This window comes from Arvicola amphibius, chromosome 12 (assembly GCF_903992535.2).
Source record: "Arvicola amphibius chromosome 12, mArvAmp1.2, whole genome shotgun sequence".
Lineage (NCBI taxonomy): Eukaryota > Metazoa > Chordata > Mammalia > Rodentia > Cricetidae > Arvicola > Arvicola amphibius.
This window is the reverse complement of record NC_052058.2, coordinates 28,660,833-28,680,309: the sequence shown is the minus strand read 5'-3', so window position 1 is coordinate 28,680,309 and position 19,477 is coordinate 28,660,833. Positions and strand designations below refer to the sequence as shown.

Sequence of the window (19,477 nt, the reverse complement as noted above, 5' to 3'; positions counted from 1 at the left end):
CAATCAGCCTCTCTTAACCTCACATGGGGGCACTCCCACTTTCATTAAAGTTACCTATCTTATTTATTTTCCCTAATAGTTAGGTTTAGGTCTCCACCACCACCCCCGTTTTGTTGTTGTTTTGAAACAAGGTCTCCTATAGCCCAGGCTGGCCTTGAACTTGTTGCAAGCCTGAGGACAACCTTGGTCTACTTCCTCAATGCTAAACTTGCAGACTGTATTACTGCACCTAGTAAATACAGTCTGAGAGTTGAACTTGGGGCCTCATGCATACTAGGCAAGTGCTTCACCAACTGAGCTAATGGCTCAGCGGGTTTTGTCCTGTCCTTTTTCTACCTACATCCTCCCTTTGTCATTTATCTGGGTGAGGAGCTTTTATTAACAAAAGCTATTATATAACACTTATATTTGGAAAGTATGATCTTTATGAACTATGTATTATTCTAATGTATTGATAGGATTTATTTCACGTAGCTGGTGGCTAGTAGTCATGGATACTTGGGCTATGAATACTTTTAGGAATTTCCATGTGCATTTTTTAAAGCATAATCATACAGTACATAGGGGTTTTGTTTTTATATATGATTTAGACTGTGTGCAGAACTTGGTAGATACTATTACTATATTATTACTGGAAAAGTTAACCACTGCTGCTCTAAGGCTTTCTCAAGGCACTGCCTGTGGGTACCTGCCTAGTGATGGGGTCTGCCCTTCTTCTTGAACTGACACATAGAACACGCTCTACAGAGAATTGTTTGGCTAAGGAAGGAGTGTGGTAATCACAGCCTCTCAGTGCTTTGTTCTTTGGTCTTTAGATCTAGGAACTTTTCATGTGACCCAAGAGCAGTCTAAATACATGATGCGAGCCAGTGATCTTTCTGAATCTCCTACTGTGTTAACTATTCTGTCCTACACTTGCTGATGGAGACGCGATCAATATGAAAAAGGAGGCACGTGTGCTGTAGAAACCTATAAGATCTGGTTGGTAATAATTTCCAGACATTAGGAAAACAGAAAATGAAGAGTTCAGAGCTGCTGTATCTCAGTCACAGCACGCAAATTAGTATATTAATGGGGAAAGGAGATAAAATTCTTGAAAGTAGTTATCCTTGAAAATATAATTATGAGCTATTTGCTCTTTTATTTTCTGTTTGCATTTCTTTTTCATTATCACATAAGAATTAGAATCATTACACAACAAATATAAACCTTATATTTAGTTATCTTCTATAGGTGGGCAGAGAATGAATGCATGAGCCGGAAATACTTCTTTTCCATCATATTTCTGTCACACTTAAACTTAAAAAAATAACCGTATGTTGCCTCTTCGACCATATAGAAACAAATAATAGACAAAAATCTCATTGGATAATGTACACTATATATAGCATTATTGTACTAAGAAGGCAGATTAGATATCTTAGTAATGACCGGAGAGTTAGAGCATCAAGAATAGAGGTTGGACTGGGGATGGCCTAGAGATGAAATGGAGAGAGGACACTCCAGGTTTAAGAAGGGAATGAAGAGTCAGGTCCCATCTACACATGAGACATAAACAGGAAGATAGGTGTATGGACTTATGTAACCAAGTCTGACAACCGTGATTTTCTTTTCATAAATATCCTGTAAGTGGTGAGCTAGGTGAGCTCTCTACCTCCAACTGTGTTCTCAGCTGGTTATTTCCAGATCTTTTGTTCTTAGTTATGCTGATGGGTCTCCCGTTGGTTATTCTAGTGAAGTTCCTGCAAGAAGCTATGTTTCTGCTGTTTGCTATGGATAAAAGCATCTGAGACTCCCCCCCCCTTATCTGTGATTTTACTCTCCCCAGTTAGGGTTACCCATAATCAACTATGATAGGAAAATGGTAAATGAACAATGCCAAGAGTGAACAACTTATACATTAAAAGTAACTTTGACTACTGTATGAATTAGTTTTATGTAGCTGTGACCAGATCTCTGACAGAAACAACAAAGGGAGGAATGAGATGTTCTGGATCATGTTTCTACAATTGCTTGACACCATGCATTTGAACAGAATATCATGGTAGCAGGAACACATGATGGACGACCGTCATTTGCATTGTCATGGACCAGGATGCAGAAGGGGGAAAGGCCTGTGTTCTGCTGCTTTTCTCCCTTCCCTCTTCCATTCTGGGGTTGTGGGAAGCCTAGAACTAGCTCTTGTAGACCTGGTGGCCTTGAACTCATAGAGATCCACCTGTCTCTGTGTCCCGAGTGCTGGGATTAAAGGCATGCGCCACCACTGCTGGGCTAAGCCTTTTCAACTCAAGTCTATCCTTACCTTCTCCCAGTCTCTCAGACCTCTGGTTCTTGACTTTTTCCTGCCCTTTCCCTTCAGAAGATTAGCACAAAGGTCAAATGCAGTGGAGCCAAAGGTGCTGCTCTTCATTTTAAGCAAGAGACTTATCAGGGGGTGCTATGCGGGAGCCTTTTGTGACTGCATGTTGGAACTTTTTGGTTGAACCCAATGCAGCAGCCACCCTGGAACAGTCACACCCTAGCTCCCAACCTGTTTACTAGTGAACCATCTGCTACCAAATAGCTGTGTAGTCGGGATGGTAGAGAGAATGTGCCTGGCCTGAGCTCTTTATTGGAGCTTGTTGTCTTTGGCTATTTAGACCTTCTGTTTTTGCAGCCGGACAGAGCAAAGCACCCTGCTGAACAGGCAGCATTAACAAATTAAATCTGGCTCCCCCCCCCCCCCCCCCGTGTCTACCTGCTGGGCTTTCATTTCCTCTGACATATGTAAATGGACTGGTTTCCTACCCTACAGACAGTCGGCCCCACCTGCAACAGCTTTCCTACATTCCCAGCTTGGGTACAAACATGAACACCCATTTCCAAAATCTGCTTTTGTCTGTCTCCTGTATGGCCCTTGCCCTTGTTATTTTAGCTGCCAACGGTTACTGAGCTTTGGGTTTCTACTTATTTGCCGGGCTGGGTTTCCTCATGGAAACTCTTGTTTATTCTGTAACTTTTTCACTGCTATCCCAGGATCCTCCCCATCCCAGCAGATTCATGTATTTGTGCCTGTGGTTATGTGGTCCCTCCCAAGGCTGAGTCCACACTTTGAAATGGACCAGTGTTTCTCACCTAAGGGGACGTAGGCAATGTCTCGAGATGTTTCGGTCAGCACCTCTGGGTTGGGGATGCTCCTGGTGTGTTGTGGTTAAAGACCAGTGCTGTTGCTAAGCATCCTACAATGCACAGGACAGCTTTGCACAAGAAAGACTTGTCTGGTTCAGAACTGCATGACCACACGATCGAGCATCTGTCACAGACTAAGAAGTTGCATGAAACTCGTCCGCTGTGGCTCATGTACCGAACCCTACACTAGGACAGAGCTGACCTGCATTATCACTCAAAGTGCCCCCCTCACACACATACACACACACATAAACACACACACACACAGAGTTAAAAATCTAACTATTATTAATTGCACGGCCTTCAGCAAAATTTCACCTTCTGTGAGCCTCAGGTTTTCTATCCATAAAATGGAAGCAAGATCCTTATTTCTCAGGTTTGGCAGAATTCTAAAGCTTCGATTCAAGCAAAGAACATCCCCGGCTCCCCAGGGGCATTCACTCTACAGTTGTAAAGCCCTCCATGTGTGAATGCAGCACATGGATATCGCTGCCTTCACGGTGATGATCATCGTGGTTTCGGTATGAAACGTCACTTGTTTTGCGTGGCTCCCAGCTGATACTGTCTTGGAAGGTTGTGGAACCTTTAGGAGGTGGTGTCTTGCTGGAGGAAGTGGCCACTGGGGATGGGCTTTGAGGTTTTGTAGCTTGTCCCTACTTCCTGTGACTGTGGACACAGTGTGGCCAGCTGTCTCCCATTCCTGCTGTCACGCTTTTCTGTCGCGGATGGACTGCATCCCCTAAAACCGTGAGCCAAAATAAAGCCCGCTCCTCGCTTACATTGCTTCTTGTTGGGCATTTGGCCACAGCAGTGTGTTTGTCTTCTATTGTGAAGAAACATCATGTGTGCACACACACACCCCACCTCAGTTTCCCTTTTGGCAAAATGAAAACAAACTTGCTTTATGGGGGTATGTTGAGGAATTTATTCCACCCATAGTTTTGGGGTACTTGCCTTAGGGCATGACTTCTGTGTGCATACATGATCTCTTATAAGGAAGAGGAGAGGTCTTGCTCACTCTCCTGCTCTGGCTGGGCTTGGCATGGTCAGAGACCCAAAGGGGTCAGAAAGTCGAGGAGACCTATCCTCTTCCTTATAAGAGATCATGTCTGCACACAGAAGCCACACCCTAAGGCCCATACCCCACAACCATTGGCGGAATAAATTCCCACAACAGGGATGGTGTGAGAATTGGAAAGATTACATCTAAAGAGCTAAGGATAGATGCATAAAGGATCCTTGAGATAATTCTCATGGTACCCCAAGACTGACAATCACTAAGAAAACACAAAAGAGGAGTGCCTTAGGGTAGTTTACCTCTTTTTTTAATATAAATTAATTTAACTTTATTCTATTGTTCTGAAGGTGTCAGATTCCCTGGAACTGGACTTATAGACAGTTGTGAGCTGCCATATGGGAGCTAGGAACTGAACCCAGGTCCTCTGGAAGAGCAGCCACTTAACCACTAAGCCATCGCTCTAGCCCCTAGGTCGTTCACCTCTTATTTTCCCCAAAATGGCAATGAAGGAAATCTCCAACTGACTGAGAAAGTCTTGATGAATGCATAAAAAATTTTCCATTATTTCTTATATTTAAAACATGATATAGAACTCAGGTGCAGTAATTTTTGCCTACAAGACTAATAAATCCACCCAATGAGAATGAAAGCATGTGCTGTCCTCTTCCTGTCTGGGAGAGGTACCGCTGAACAGCCTGTTTGAAAGGTTAATTTGGTAACACGTTTAGCATCAAGTATCACTATTAACATAGATGAGATCTTGGAAATCCTAGCAATCCAAATGAGATCCAATAAAAATAAATACAAGTTGATAGTTTTTAGACTGAAGGAATCTGCCTCCATAAATATCAACACAAACATACAAAGGGTGTTCTGTCAGGCACTTATAATAGCCAACAGCCAGAAATAATTTCACTGTTCATCAGGTGAGCATTGAATAAGTATGGAGTCTACGTAGACCTTGGAGTCCCACGGTAACCGTTGCTAAGGAGTGACTTTGAAGAAGAAGAAAATGTTTGGGACTAGGAAATAGTTTTGTGATACCACTACTTTGTTATTTCAGAGATTCTTAACTTCATGTTACCAGAACTTTACCTCAGTGTTTTTACTTGAAAGAAATTTGCTCTCTTTTTAATTAACTTTTTATGTTAGCAAAAAAATGAGTTTCATATATATATTATATATACACATATATATGTGGAATATGTATTTCCATATATGGAGACATATTTAGTGCTTTGTTCTCTTATTTACCTCAGTTATGTTGTTGTTGCTTCAAGAATTATTTTAGTTTTAGTTGTGTATCTGGGGGGAGGTGCACATGAGTGCAGAACCCCGGAGAGGCCAGAAAAGGGAGCTGGATCCTGGCACTGTGGTTACAGGTTGTTGTGAGCTACCAGTATGGAAACTGGGAATCAAATTCAGGTCCTTTCCAAGGGCAGCAAGTCATGTTAGCCACTGAGCCATCTGCCAACCCCTCAGTTATGGTTCTGAAGAATGGGTGGTTTTTTTTTTATTTGTTTTGTTTTGTTTTGTTTTTTCAAGACAGGGTCTCTTTGTAGCTCTGGGTGTCCTAGAGCTCACTCCATAGACCAGGCTGGCCTTGAACTCACAGAAATCTGCCTGCCTCTGCGTCCAGAGTACTGGGATTAAAGGCGTGCACCACCAATGCCCAGGGAAGAATGAGTTTTTTCTATGCTAACATGAAAAGGTATGGTTGACTGAAAAGAGAAAACATTCTGTTTTCTGTAAAATACTTAGAAGAAAATTGGAAAGGCGTACAATGCAGCAAATACCAGGAAATGGATTTGAGGAAAAAGAAGAGAATTTGTATTTTAAAAAATCACACGATTTGTAGAACATGAAAGTTTCAAGTTGGTATGAATTGGTTTCCGACTCTTGGGGGAAGTCCAAGGCTGCTCAGACTGAAAGTGGACGAGAGGGCGACTGATCCTTTCAGTGAAAGTGGAAACTTATGTCGCATTCTGTGTCTTCTTCTTTGTGTATTTTTTCTTTCTGTTCTATAATTCCCACCTGCCCATCAGAACCACAGAGAGAATGGGTTGGTGACTCTCCGCCTTGTTTTGACCATCCAGGACTGTGGCTAATGGATTCTGAGTGTAGGCAAGCTACACCCGTTTAGCATAGTTGTTATTTATAAGGGGCTTGTTTAAGCGGTACCAGGATTTGTGTAATACCTCTGGTGACCTGGGCAAGCACTTTCTTGCTGTCCTAAATGGAGTGGTTCAGATTTCGTGAGCTTTCCTGTGAGTCAGGGACCCACAGAAGTCCCTGCTAGCCCAGGAGCTTGCTTACCGCTTTCAAGACAACAAGGGCTTGCCTCCACAAAGCTCTGGAAACATCCTGAAGCCCCTTTGGAAACTCCTTGTTATATTTTCCATTTTCTCAGGTTCTAAAAAATTAGAAAGTAAGCTAGAAGTCACCTATACTGCCCATGTGAAAAAAAATGAGAAATTGATGGCATTTTAAATATCTGCTCACAAAGGATTTGCATAATTATGAAGTGATTATATACAGATTTTAATGCTGGTCAATTTTTGCATAAAGGGGATTTTTAGAAGCTAAATTATCTCAGAATTGTCTTAAAGGGTAGACAATATTCTGTCAACAGGCGATTCTAATTTATTTAACAGTGATCTTAATGGTGGAGCCATCTCTAAAGCCCCACCCCCACTCTAATTTTTAAGTAGAATATAAACTTCCCTAATGAGTTCTAATTGATGAATTTCATAGTTGGATCTCAAATAACAGAGAGCTACCCTCTAGTGTCTTAGTGACGCAGGCTTACATGACATGTGTAAAATCAACTAAAATCAAGTTAAATAAATAGAGCAAGATGTGGTCACTGATTTGTCAAATTTATCTAAATAGCAGAATAGGGAGGAGGGAGGACATTGGTGAAGCCTTCCTAAAAAGGAGAGATCTGAGCCAGGTACTGGTGGTGCATGCCTTAAATCCTGACATTCAGGAGGCAGAGGCAAGTGGATCTCTGTGAGTTTGAAACCAGCCTGGTCTACAGGCAGCCAGGGCTTTTACACAGAGAAACCCTGTCTTGAAAAAAGAGAGAGAGAGAGAGAGAGAGAGAGAGAGAGAGAGAGAGAGAGAGAGAGAGAGAGAGAGAGATCTGTGTTGTGTTCTGAAGACAGGTGAGGAGTTAGTTGGGAAATGGGAGAAATACCTTTGAGAAAGAGAAAATTGCTCCAAGGAAGCCCTGGGGGATAGCACAGGAGCGGTGTTTGAGAACAGCAGGGGTGACTGACAGGGGAGTGGCAGGATGCTGTCCTAAGTATGTTGCTATGGCCCGATTCTTGGCCTTGCTGAGTGGAAGCTCACACAGAAGGGCCCAGGAGCAACGCACAGGGACAGTTGTTAAAGTGTCTGTTGGGGGATATTGTTGGTTTTTAGCTGATAGCACACAACTGTAATCTCAGCTCTTGGGAGGCTGACGTCGGAGGATCCTGAGTTTGAAGGCAACCTGGGCTACACAGTGAGTTCCAGGTCATCCTAGGCTGTGTAACCAAAAAACAAGTCTTCTTAAAAAAAGATGTATTTTAATATCTTAAAGTGTGTGTGTGTGTGTGTGTGTGTGTGTGTGTGTGTGCGTGCATGCGTGCGCGCGCACGTGTATGTAAGGGTAAGTGTTCACAGAGGCCAGAGACATCAGATTCCCTGGAGACAGAGATAGAGATGGTTGTGGATACTGAAATCCGAACTTCGGTCTTCTGGAAAGGCTACAGCATCTTAATGCTTTAATGTTTGGTCATCTCTCTGGCTTCATGAGAACTTGTCTTTTAAAAAAAGCGATTTTTGAGTGTAGTAATACCTCCGTGCCTTTCCGTTTCCAGGGAGCATGTTGAGATCTTGCAGGGTAAAGACTACAGATGACACATTCACCTTCTTTTGTCATGAGAAAGCCCCGTGGGAGTATATTTCAGTCACAAGGCTGAACTTGGGGTGATTAGGACCTCTAAAGACAGCTGGGCCTCTTTGCCTGTGTCAGGGGTAGGCATCATTTGCTGCCAGGCTGCTACCCGGTATGCATATTCATTGCAACGTTTTGAGCTGATAGAACCCCAGCTACTGGAGACAGAAAGAGCCTGTGTGTAACTAAAATGACTAAGGTTAGTCCTTCCAGACTTCAGGCACAGTGGGATCCGGGAGCTTAATCAGTTCACTTTGCTAAACCCTGTTCTCTTTCCTGTGTGTCCCTTTCCTGACCTGTGGTAAATAGGTTGTTCCCTGTGACCAGGGAGAATTTGCTTGCGTTATCTCTGAACTCCCAGCACTCGAGTACCCCTCCCCTTTTCTCTCATAAATCATGTGACAGAGGATCGGGATGATGGCACTGTCTGGTTGATCAGGCCTGGATAAGCCTACCCAAACTATTCCGGGGCTGGGGGATACCAGGGATAGCGCTGTACGGCTATCCACCACTGTTTCCCTCGTGCCTGTGAAGAGTAGATGCCCACTGGAAATAAACCACTGGGCTTGTGCTGGAGAGCTGCCTTTCGCATGTGAGCCTGGCCTGCCTGGTCTCGTTCTGTGGTTCATTCAATGTCCAGGTCACACAGGATGTTGCCTCCAGCATGTTGTGTGAAAAGACTCCTGTTCTGTTTCCTCGGTGTCCCACTCCTCCAAAGCTTCGGCCGTGCCCTTTCTGTCTTGCAGATACATGGTTTGTATCTGTCAGTGATAGGAAGCTGCTCACAAAGGATCCACCCTGTCCTGCTGCTGATCCTATGATTTCTTTTCCTCATTGTGTAGCGGTCCATTAGCTTCCGCAGTGAGAGCCGCCCCGACATCCTGGCCCCCCGAGCCTGGTCCAGAAATGCCACCTCCTCAAGCACAAAGCGGAGGGACAGCAAACTGTGGAGTGAGACCTTCGATGTGTGTGTCAATCAAGTGCTTACGGCCAAGGAGATCAAGCGACAGGAGGTAAGCTCGGGACCCAAGGAGCTGCCTGTGTGTCGGCAGCAAAGGTATCCTGTAGGCGAGAGCCACATCCTGTGGAGGGCACAGGATGGAAGAAACTAAAAAGCCAGCATCTAGCTTCATGGGCCTGGCCCAGCTGTAAAAATAAAGTGATTTCGCAGTGTTGAATCCAAGAGTCCAGTTAGGATTCTTACACTCACAAAGACAATTATGTATATAATGAATACTATATATATATATATATATATATATATATATATATATACACTATACCATACTATACATACATACATACACATATACACACATAATTTCACATATATGACTATATATTCCCTTCCTTCCTTCCTTCCTTCCTTCCTTCCTTCCTTCCTTCCTTCCTTCCTTTCTTCCTCTCTTTTTGGTTTTTTGAAACAAGATCCCTTTTTGTAGTCCTAACTGTCCTGGAACTAGCTCTTGTAGGCCAGGCTGGCCTTGAGCTCACAGATCCGCCTGCCTCTGCCTCCTGAGTGCTGGGATTAAAGGCATGTGCCACCACCACCCCACTGCAGTCATTTTATTTATATTCTGATAGTAACTTTTAGATTTTTTTTTTTAATATTGGGCTCTTGTAACATTGGTCCAGCTTTCTAAAGAAAACTTTTCCTTGTGGAGGACAGTTAATTTCTGTATGAGTTTTCCGTGTCCCCATCCTTAAGTAACTGTGATGACACCGTGCCCTTCTATAGAGGGCCGTCAGTGCAAGCCCTGCTCACCTCATCTCGTGTGCCGCCTCCACTGGGACCCTGCGAGTATCTAGTTTTTATTGTTGTTTGTTTTGGGTTTGGGGGTTTTGTTGTTTTGTTTTGAAACTGCATCTCCCCATGTAACCCTGGCTAGCCTAAAACTTATGACGTAGACCAGGCTAGCCTCAAAACTCTCAAAGAACTCTTAGCCTCTGCTTCCCTGGTGCTGGGATTAACAGTGTTCTCTCTCTCTCCCCTTCCCCCTCTTCCCTCTCACTTTTCCCCTCCCTCAGACAACCTGAAGGGGTACCAAACTGTCCTTCCCTAGGAACTGATTTTCCAGGTCTACTTGCATGCAGGTCAAAAACCAAGCTTGCAGGGTTACTCCGAGGGCTAATGCCTGCAGTGGCGCTACTAGTTCAGGATGAGCTGAGGCTCTGTTACCAGGAACTGCTGAAACCCTCAAAGCACTATGCACATGTAGAAATGGGGCAGGCATGCTTATATGTGTGCTTGGTTAAGTAGATGAAGCAAGGAACAAAATTAGAATGCTACCATGTATATAAAATAATATGTATGTATATTAATTTGTTTATATAGTCATTAAAATATTTCTGGAAGGATGCCCAAAGAATTGGCAGCAATGTTTCCTTTTGAAGTCCCTGAAAGAGGAGCTGAGATCTTCCCATGTGCACTCCATTTTGTGCACTCTGTGTTGGGTACCATGTAGATATATTGCCTACCAAACAGTGCAAATAACACTTTAAATAGTGCACGCACTCTCAGAAATCCTGTGTGGAAATATGGCAAAGTCATATGTGAGATAAAGATGTGGGTGTTTGGTCTTCACTACTTGCCATGTAGAATCTCCCACCCTCAAGTGGAAGATTGAATGGTGGCTGTCAACTATTGAAAGCTTCCGGCTGTGTACTAACTACTAGTCAGACCCAGGCAAGGAAACAGAAGTGCTATCCAGTGACAACCCAGCCTGTCCTGGTTTCTGTTTTGTTTTGTTTTTTCTCAACTTAACACAACTTGCTTGTCTGGAAAGAGGAACCTTGATTGAAAAAAAAAATGCCTCGATCAGACTGCCTACAGGCAAGTCTGTGGGGGTGTTTTCTTGATTTGTGATGGATATGGGAAGGTCCAGCCCACTGTGAGCAATGCCATCCTTGGGCCAGTGGTCCTGTATAGTATTAAGAAAACAGGCTGGAAGAAAAAGAAAGAAAGAAAAAGAAAACAGTCTGACAAGCCAGTAAGTAGCTTTCCCTTATGACAGTGGTTCTCAACCCTCCTAATGCTAGGACCCTTCCATACAGTGTCTCATGTTGTAGTGAACCCTCAACCGTAAAATTGTTTCATTACTGTATTTTTGCTTCTGTTATGAATCATAATGTAAATATCTGATATGCAGGACCTAAAGGGACTGGGACCCACAGGTTGAGAACCAGTGCTCTATGATTGCTTTTCTAGTTTTTGCCCTGAGTCTGGCCAAGTTCTCTCAGTGACTGACTGTGACCTGAGAGTTGCTGTGTTTATCCCACAATAGCAACCAAACTAAGATCAGGGCTGACCCCTGGAGAAGTGAGCGAGGCTGATGGTTACAGGAGATAAACAAAGGCCAGAGATTTCATCTGTCTGCTGTGTGGATTGCCATGGAAACCCAGAGGCCATAGTTTTAAGAGCTGAATGGCTAAACACGAGTTCTGGAAGGGTGGTGTGGTAGATACAGAGAGGGTGTAGGCTGCTCTCACACCTGCCCTCTATCCTGACCTCACCTGATGCTCATAGCCTTTATGATACCCTATAAACCGTAAACAGGAATGTTGCCCTGAGTTCCGTGAGCAGTGGTGGCAGATTAACCTTAGGAGGGGTCATGGGAACATTGACTTCTCACCGTTGAGAAAAGTCACAGATCAAACTATTTAAGGTCTTGATTAGCATATAGAAGGGTGAAGAGCCTTGGGACTGAACCGTCACTCTGGGGACCTGATGCTATTTCCACGTAGGTAGCATTAGAATTGAATTAGATGACAGCTACCTGGTATCTGCGGCATAATTCATTGCTTGGAATGCAAAGGGAAGTCCCCCCCAGAAGTCACCTGTGTTATGAAAATGGAGGAGGAACAAAAACTGAAATGGGGGTAGAGGAAGGGAGAGGAAGGAAGGAGAAGAGGGGAGGGACGGAGGGAGGAAGAGATGGAAAAACTGAATTTGTTATTTCTGCATTCTCAGAGTTAGCAGGATGCTATTGTAGGTGATTTAAAATTTCTTCCCTTATGTTTTACTGTATTTTTTCTAAGTGTTATCCATGCCCTTGTGTGTCTTGGACAACCTGCCAGCGTAGGAAAAGGAAAGACAGAGCGCAGATGAGAAAGGCATTAAGGCAGGGCCAGCAGTGGTGAGCTGCAGTCACGATTTGAACCTGGTGCTTCTCTTCTTTTCTCTTGTGGAATCCTGTGGGCCTCCTCTCTTGGGGATGAAGGGCATTGGTCATAATAGTTGATGAGCTCCCTCCCATAAATCAGATGGCCAAGGAAATCCAAGGCAAGTCCATTTAAGATGCTACTGTTGGAGACAGAGAGCTGAGAGGTGCACAGGACCCCTGTGCTATGTTTGTAACTTCTCATGTGAGTGTAATTATTTCAGTAAGCCATGAGGTGAGACTTTGCTGGACCTTGGGGAGGGTTGTCCTCATAGCCCAGGATCTGTCTCACCCTCTTTGTTCCATCTCAGTGCCCCTCTCGTCGGTAAACCTCAGGGTAGTGGCCAAGCCCGGAAGCAGCTGACTTCTCCTCTCCAGCTGGGGACAGCAGAGTTGTTCCTGGACTATCATCTCAGGCTGGTAGTCCTTTAGTGCCTTAATGTTTGCCCAGTGTTTGGATTCCCGGTGAGAGGAGTGTGCTGCGCACCGTAGCTCTTTAGATTATGGTGGCTTAATGGAGCCAAATCTGAAATGATGAATTTGCACACTCTTGAAAGAATCAGTTCCTCTAATCTCATTTATTGTGCCTGGTGAGACTTTAGAATGAATTGACTCCACCAGATTCTGTTTATAGTGATAAAATGTTGGGTTCTTTTTATAATCCCAGTCTTACGTAGATGATAAGAATATAGCTTTCTTCTGAGACTTGCCTTCTTTGGGGATAAAAGAAGCTGACTGTAATGGTCTGGTTAATTCGCTGCCAGATCCCTTTCTGACTGCAGACTCTGGATGGTTTCTTACGCTCGCCCCCATAGCAGATACAGAATCCAGCACTCACACCCTTGATGTAGTTCCCTGCTGCTGGATGTCATCAGAGTTTAAAAATGTGAAGGGCGAATTGGTAGGTGGGAAATACATGTCAAAATCCTCGCAAACAAGGCTTTTCGTTGCCATTTTTTAACTACAAGATGCGTTTGCTTCAGGATAATTTGAACTTTTTTTTTTCCTATGAGGTATTAAACTCAGGGCCTTACACATGCTCAGCATACGCTTCTCTGAGTGTACCCCACCCCTCATGCAACTTGAGGGAATTCGGAACTTTTGAGTTCTGGCACTGTCTGAATTTATAAATGAAAGAACTGAGCAAGTCTGTTCTTTTGCTTTGCAGGCGATCTTTGAGCTTTCTCAAGGAGAAGAGGACTTGATTGAGGACTTAAAGTTAGCAAAAAAGGTGAGCTAAGATACAGTAGCTGTTTGAGTCACCTCATGTTTTTTCTGCCCTGTGAGTCATTTCACGGTCCCGAGATGATGCATTTGAGCGGCCTCTTTGTGACTAACTCATCAGAAGTTGAAAAAAAATTTTTTTGACCACAAACGAACAATGAAGGAAATGGCTCGAAGCAAGAAGGTAAATAGCCCTCCACACCTGGCACCTGCCGGGTGCCTCCGAGTGTCTAGTGCACCTCGAAGAATCTGTTTAAATCTGAAAGCCCTCATGGTGGCCTGCCTGCTTTAGTGTGTACTTCGTTGTCCTAGAAGTCTTTCTTGAGCTACTCAGGAGGCTGAGGTGGGAGGTCCTAGATTATAAGACCAGTCTGTCCCATATATTGAGAGTCTGACTCTCAAAACACACCAAAAAAAGGAGTCTCATGTAGGGCCTCTTTAGCCACGAGAGAAACTATCATTTACAGAGAAATAGATTTCTGAATCAGGGTAAAGACGATTGATTCCTGAAAGTCGGTAGAGTAAGCTGCATGTTCATATAGTGTAAAAATTAGGGTCTTTCGTACAGAACTAGGGTTTCTTTGGGGGTAGGGTGGGGTTATTTGTTGAATATGCTGAGCGTTAGGCTCAGTCAGACCTAAACATGCTACACACATGATCTACCGCTGAGCTCTACCCAGCTAAAGACGTGTTAATCCACATTATGTGGGAGGAGGGAAGGACACCCTTGCCTCATATCATGTACATTCTTGACAAGAAACCCTTTTTACAGTGACCTCCCTAGTTTGGAGGCTCAATTCAGACTCCTTCAACTTGTTTTGTTATGGCTTCTTGAGGGAATCATGTGTTCAGAAGAATGCGTCTTGACCTAGGGTCCTCGGTTTAACGTCTGCTAATAGGAAGTTCTACCTCCTGAGATGGCTAGCTAGGCTTTGCACGGACACTGCCAGAAACAGCTGTTGGGTAGGCTAGAGGCAGCAGCTCAGAAATAAGAAGGCATTTAAGTCTGGAACACATCGCATGCCTAATCCCCACTTCCTGAGTCAAGATTTCCCAAATATAAACACCTTTAGATGTTTCTCAGCCATCCCCTGACTTATGAGTCAGAGGGGTCTGTTTCTCCCCAAACCCCTTTTTCCTCCCAGTCATACACTTCTGCCCCTCTCATAGGCACCAGCTCAAATCAAGGTCGTTTCTTCTATGGTATTTCCAGCCTCCTCTCTGCACATGACTCACCTCCAGAACCTTTCTTGGATACCTTCCTTACCTTGAATTTCCCAACCTGTTAGAGCTCTTTATAACTTGATTGGTTTTGTTTTCTGATGTGACATCCCTCCTGTTATTTAATCTTAAACTTTTTTTAAAAAGAAAATATTTATTTTAAGTTTCCATGCATCTTTAAAAAAAAATCTCAATTAACTTTATACAGCTCTGTGAGGACAAGCGTTGGCATCTGTCTTATTTTGCATGTGTTTATGTGTAGTATATGTGCATGTATGTATGCCTGTTCATGTGTATGTGGTCACATTTGTGCTTATAGATGCCAGAGGGTAACATGAGTCTCCTTCATTGGAACATCACCATGTTTATTGATGCAGATTCTCTCTACTGAACCAAAACTCATCAATATAGCTAGCCTAGCTAGTCTGTTTAACCAGTTTGCTCTAGTCTAGCTAGTGTAGCTAGTCTTGTTAACCAGTTTGTTCTGGTCCTCTCCTGTCTTGTCACATTCCCAGTGCTGGGAATGTAGGTGGGTCACCATACCCACCCAACTTCAGAAGAGCTGAACTAGATTCGGCAAATGTTTGTCTGTACTTAACATTAATAATGAAAGGTCCAACCAGTCTTCTTTTCTTTTCTATTCTTTTCATATTGTTTGTTTGTCCATTCATTTTTCAAGACAAGGTTTCTCAGTGTAGTCTTGACTATCCTGGAACTCGCTCTGTAGGCCAGGTTGGCCTCTGCCTCCTAAGTGCTAGGATTAAAGGTGTGTGCCACCGCCTAGTGAGCAGTTTTCTTTCTTTCTTTCTTTTTTAGATATGTACTTACTTGAAAAAGCCTGTTGTTAGCTAATCTTGAATAGAGTGGGGGGTTTTCGAAGTGTAGAATCATGTAGACTTTGAGAGCCTGGTAGCAGTCCAGACTGTCCTCCGTGTAGGACGTTTGCTCCTTCCTCCATATATGATGTATTAAAGGATAGAAGGACTTGGGAAAAATCTACCTTAGCTTATCAGCAGTCACAAGAGGCTACAGGCAGAACCGGGTTCCCTGTCCCTCCAGCCGCATCTGTCTGCTGTTTCCCTGCATTAGGGGAGAAATTGTAGGAAGCCAACTTTTGTTTATTGTAAAGCACTTCTCGGGAATCACTTACACAAAGGACTGAGCTCCTCTGAATTTAACATTTGTGTCCATCTCTTGCCCATCCTCTACAGGCCTACCATGACCCCATGCTGAAGCTCTCAATAATGACAGAACAAGAGCTGAATCAAATTTTTGGAACACTGGACTCTCTGATTCCTCTCCACGAAGGTACAATTTTTATCGCAGACGAGTCATGACTGGTAGCCTTAATTGAGTTGTCTTATAGCAAATCTGTGATTGTGTAATAATGTGAGAAGCCCAGTATTACCCTTCCACCCCTGCTCATGCTGGAATGTTTAACCAAATGTTTCTTTCTTGCCAGAGCTCCTTAGTCAGCTTCGAGACGTTCGGAAGCCCGACGGCTCGACTGAGCATGTTGGTCCCATCCTCGTAGGCTGGGTAAGAAATGTTCTCTGGTCTTATTTGAAGATAGATTTTACATTAGCTGGACTTTTTCCACGTTGGCAAATTCTGGTTATTATGTCAGATAAAAAGTCAAGACTCTTGATATATTGAGGCTTTATTCTTCAAAGCATGAAAACAAATTTTTTTCTTATTGCAGATTTATTGCATTTAAAGACAACCTTGCATTTTTGCAATAAACTAAAAGTGCACATGAAACTATTGTTAGTTTCACATGAAATAAAATGACACTAGATTATATTGGATTTAACCCAATTAAATTATTGCAATTTCTCCTCTAAGTTTAAAATTAACATATTCATTTTTTCTCAGGACATGTTATGCAAGAACTTTACCACTGATCTATCTATCCCCATGCCCATCTTGCCATCTCGTCCCATATTTTGAGGCACATTCTCACTAAATTGCCAACACTGTCCATGAACTCTCTTTGCAGCCCGGGCAGGCCTTGAATTTGGGATACTCCTGCCTCAACCTTCCAAGTAGTTGGGATTTACAGGCCTGTGCCGTCAGGCCTGGCTTGACATTCTTGTTCATCACCAAAAATAGATAGCTCTTGCTTAGAATGCATAAGACTCTGGGTTTGATGCCCAGCACTGGGCAGGGTGGGGCGGGGCGGTGGGGGGCTTGATCTGAGTGTAAATTTATAAACAAGGTAATGAGTCTATGTTGCTTATACTTAAAACATATTTCTGGTCCTAAGTAACTGCTGGATATACAGACACAAGACGGATTTCCTTTCTTAAAGAACAAAGATGGGACCTTCAGTTAGGGTTCATGAGTAATGTGTGGTCCTCATACTGAATTCTTGTTCAGCTGGGTATGTAGTGACCACTTGTGTCAGTCACTTAGACAAAGCCTGTGCTATTTTGCCACCATCCCTATCCACTCCCTATTGTCTGCCTGTCGGTGTCCTTCAGTGAATACTTGGATGCTCCACCCCAATTCTAGATATTTTTATTTGTTATAAAGCAGGTATTAAAAGCGGATAACTATAGTGATTTCTTCCAGGCAAAATTAGATCTTTTGATCTCTCTGGTTCACGCAGAATTCCAGGAAAATAGGCAAGGAGTGCAGCGACAGGGGGTGGTGCAGGGCTTTCAGTCTCTACCGCCGTGAGTGCTCTCTCTTTCCAGGTAAATTTGTTTCTAACCTTCAGGTTCTCATTGATGTCACATGGATGTGCAAATAAATCTTAACACTGGTGTCTGACCTGGAGCCTCTCAGTTACTGCCATGCTCTGGAAACTTCAGAGGGTCCCAGGACTTGGCTCTAGTTCAGAAGTCAATTTTAGTACCAAGGCTGAAATATCTATGAGAAAAGTAATGGTGTAAGCTGAATAATTCAGGCCATGCACTTCAATATTTCAGGGGAGGTCGTTCATCTCAAACTTTTGACTTTGTATTATTATTAGTCATGGTATTATTTCAAACTTCTTCAACTACAAAGACAGTTCTGTGGAAAGAGGTAGTTTAGTGAGAAAGTCTACATCAGTGTGTTTAAACTTCCCCAGTCTGTGGAGTAAGAGCCCTTCAGAGTTAACTCTGGAGTCCTGCTAGGATTTTTTATGCTAGAGTGATATAGGAGGATGCTGTTCCTCTAAGCATTGCTTGCAGATGATGACATTGTTTCAGATTCAAGCTTGAGGATTTTGCCTTCGTCGCTTTTTTTCGCCCTGAAATGCCCTTTTGTCAACTTACGTTATGAGGTTAGTTTGATCTGGGGCCTTGAGAAGGCTCTGACAGTCATGTTCCATACATGCCCAGAGGAAGTGTGTCCACGCCAGTCTCTTGCTGCTGGACCCTCCAGGCATCAAATGGGTCTTGAAGCTTGAAGAGCAGCCTGAAAGGAACAAGTGGCCCATTGTTGCCAGATCTCGTGAGAAATGGTTTTTATTTATCAACCAAAAAGCTGTTAAGTGTTTCTCTTTCTTTTAACTCCAGGTGTGTTGGTATGAACGAGAGCTGTACACCAAAGAGTCAGTCTGTTTGAGTTCTAGTCTTTTAAACAGAGCAAAATAAATATCTTACTAGACAGTAAATGAGAAAAGTCGGGCCCATTCAACCCATGGAAAATTGATTTATTTTCCCGCAAAGGAAAAAAAAAAAAACTCTTTGAGTGAGCTATCCCTGCCCCCCCCCCATCCCCCATCCCCCACGCCTGCCCAGGACAGCATCAGCTGGGCCTTTGACCTCAGAGTGAGTCCATGACTTATGCTTTGAAGACTTTAAACAGACGGGATCTTTGAGGAGCTGTCCTGGTTACAGACGCTGGAAATCCCCTTCCTAGTGGCTCACCCTGTTTGAGCAACCTTCTCTGTCACAAAGACACAATGTCCCAAGTGACTGGTCTCACTAATAAAATAATTTATAATCTCTCCAAGGCAGAAAGTGCTCCTGTTTCATTTAGATTCTAGTTAATTTTTAATTCCAAAGAGAGAGAGAGAGGGTGCATGGAAGTAAAAGATCCAGATGTATTCTAACATATTTTTATGTTAGGGGGATAGAGTTTCTAAATATGAGTGTGTGTGTGTATGTGTGTGTGTGTGTTTGTGTGTGTGTGTGTTTAAAAGTGCTTTTCATATATACTTATACATGTATATATGTGGACCTTTTAAATTTTTCCATTTTTTATTTTTTGACAGTTCCATATGGATAATGATTTTAGTGGTTTTTACCCCATGTCTCCCACTCTTATCCTCTCTCCCACTGAAACCCTTCCACTTCCCAACAGGTCCCCTCCTACTTTTGCTTCTTCTTGTATGACCCATAGGATTTACTCATAGTTGCTTGCACAGTGTTGAGTGAGAGGTTATTTCCAAGAGCCTGGGCAATTTACCAATGGCTATTCCACTGAAGAAAGTAACACCCTCTCCCCAAGCAACCATTAATAGGCCCTCAGGGAGGAGTGGAGCCTCATGGCCCCTCCCCAATCTATGTTGAAATGTTGATTGGCCCAGTCTTATGCAGATCTTGTACAGACAACCACAACAGTAGTGAGTGAGTTACTTGGCTCAGCTCCTACTCCTAAGTGTTAGATGACTTAATGTCTCTGTAAACAGACTCTCAAGAATTTGGGAAGGGGGCTGGTAAGATGGTTCTGGCCTCCAGGGGCACCAGTACTCATGTGCACAAACCTCTCCCTTTGAGTTTCAGGACAGCCTAAGCCCAGTGAGACTGA

At 43.4% G+C, this 19,477-nt stretch overlaps 1 protein-coding gene across 1 annotated transcript in view; it reads left to right on the top strand.

Moving 5' to 3' along the window:
* Nucleotides 1-19,477, top strand: part of Arhgef3 (Rho guanine nucleotide exchange factor 3) — a 297,984-nt gene that overhangs the window by 260,767 nt on the left and 17,740 nt on the right. Inside the window, 4 exon segments of the mRNA XM_038350075.1 lie at nt 8,972-9,142; nt 13,458-13,520; nt 15,946-16,042; nt 16,197-16,290. Coding sequence (XP_038206003.1) covers nt 8,972-9,142; nt 13,458-13,520; nt 15,946-16,042; nt 16,197-16,290 — 425 coding nt within the window.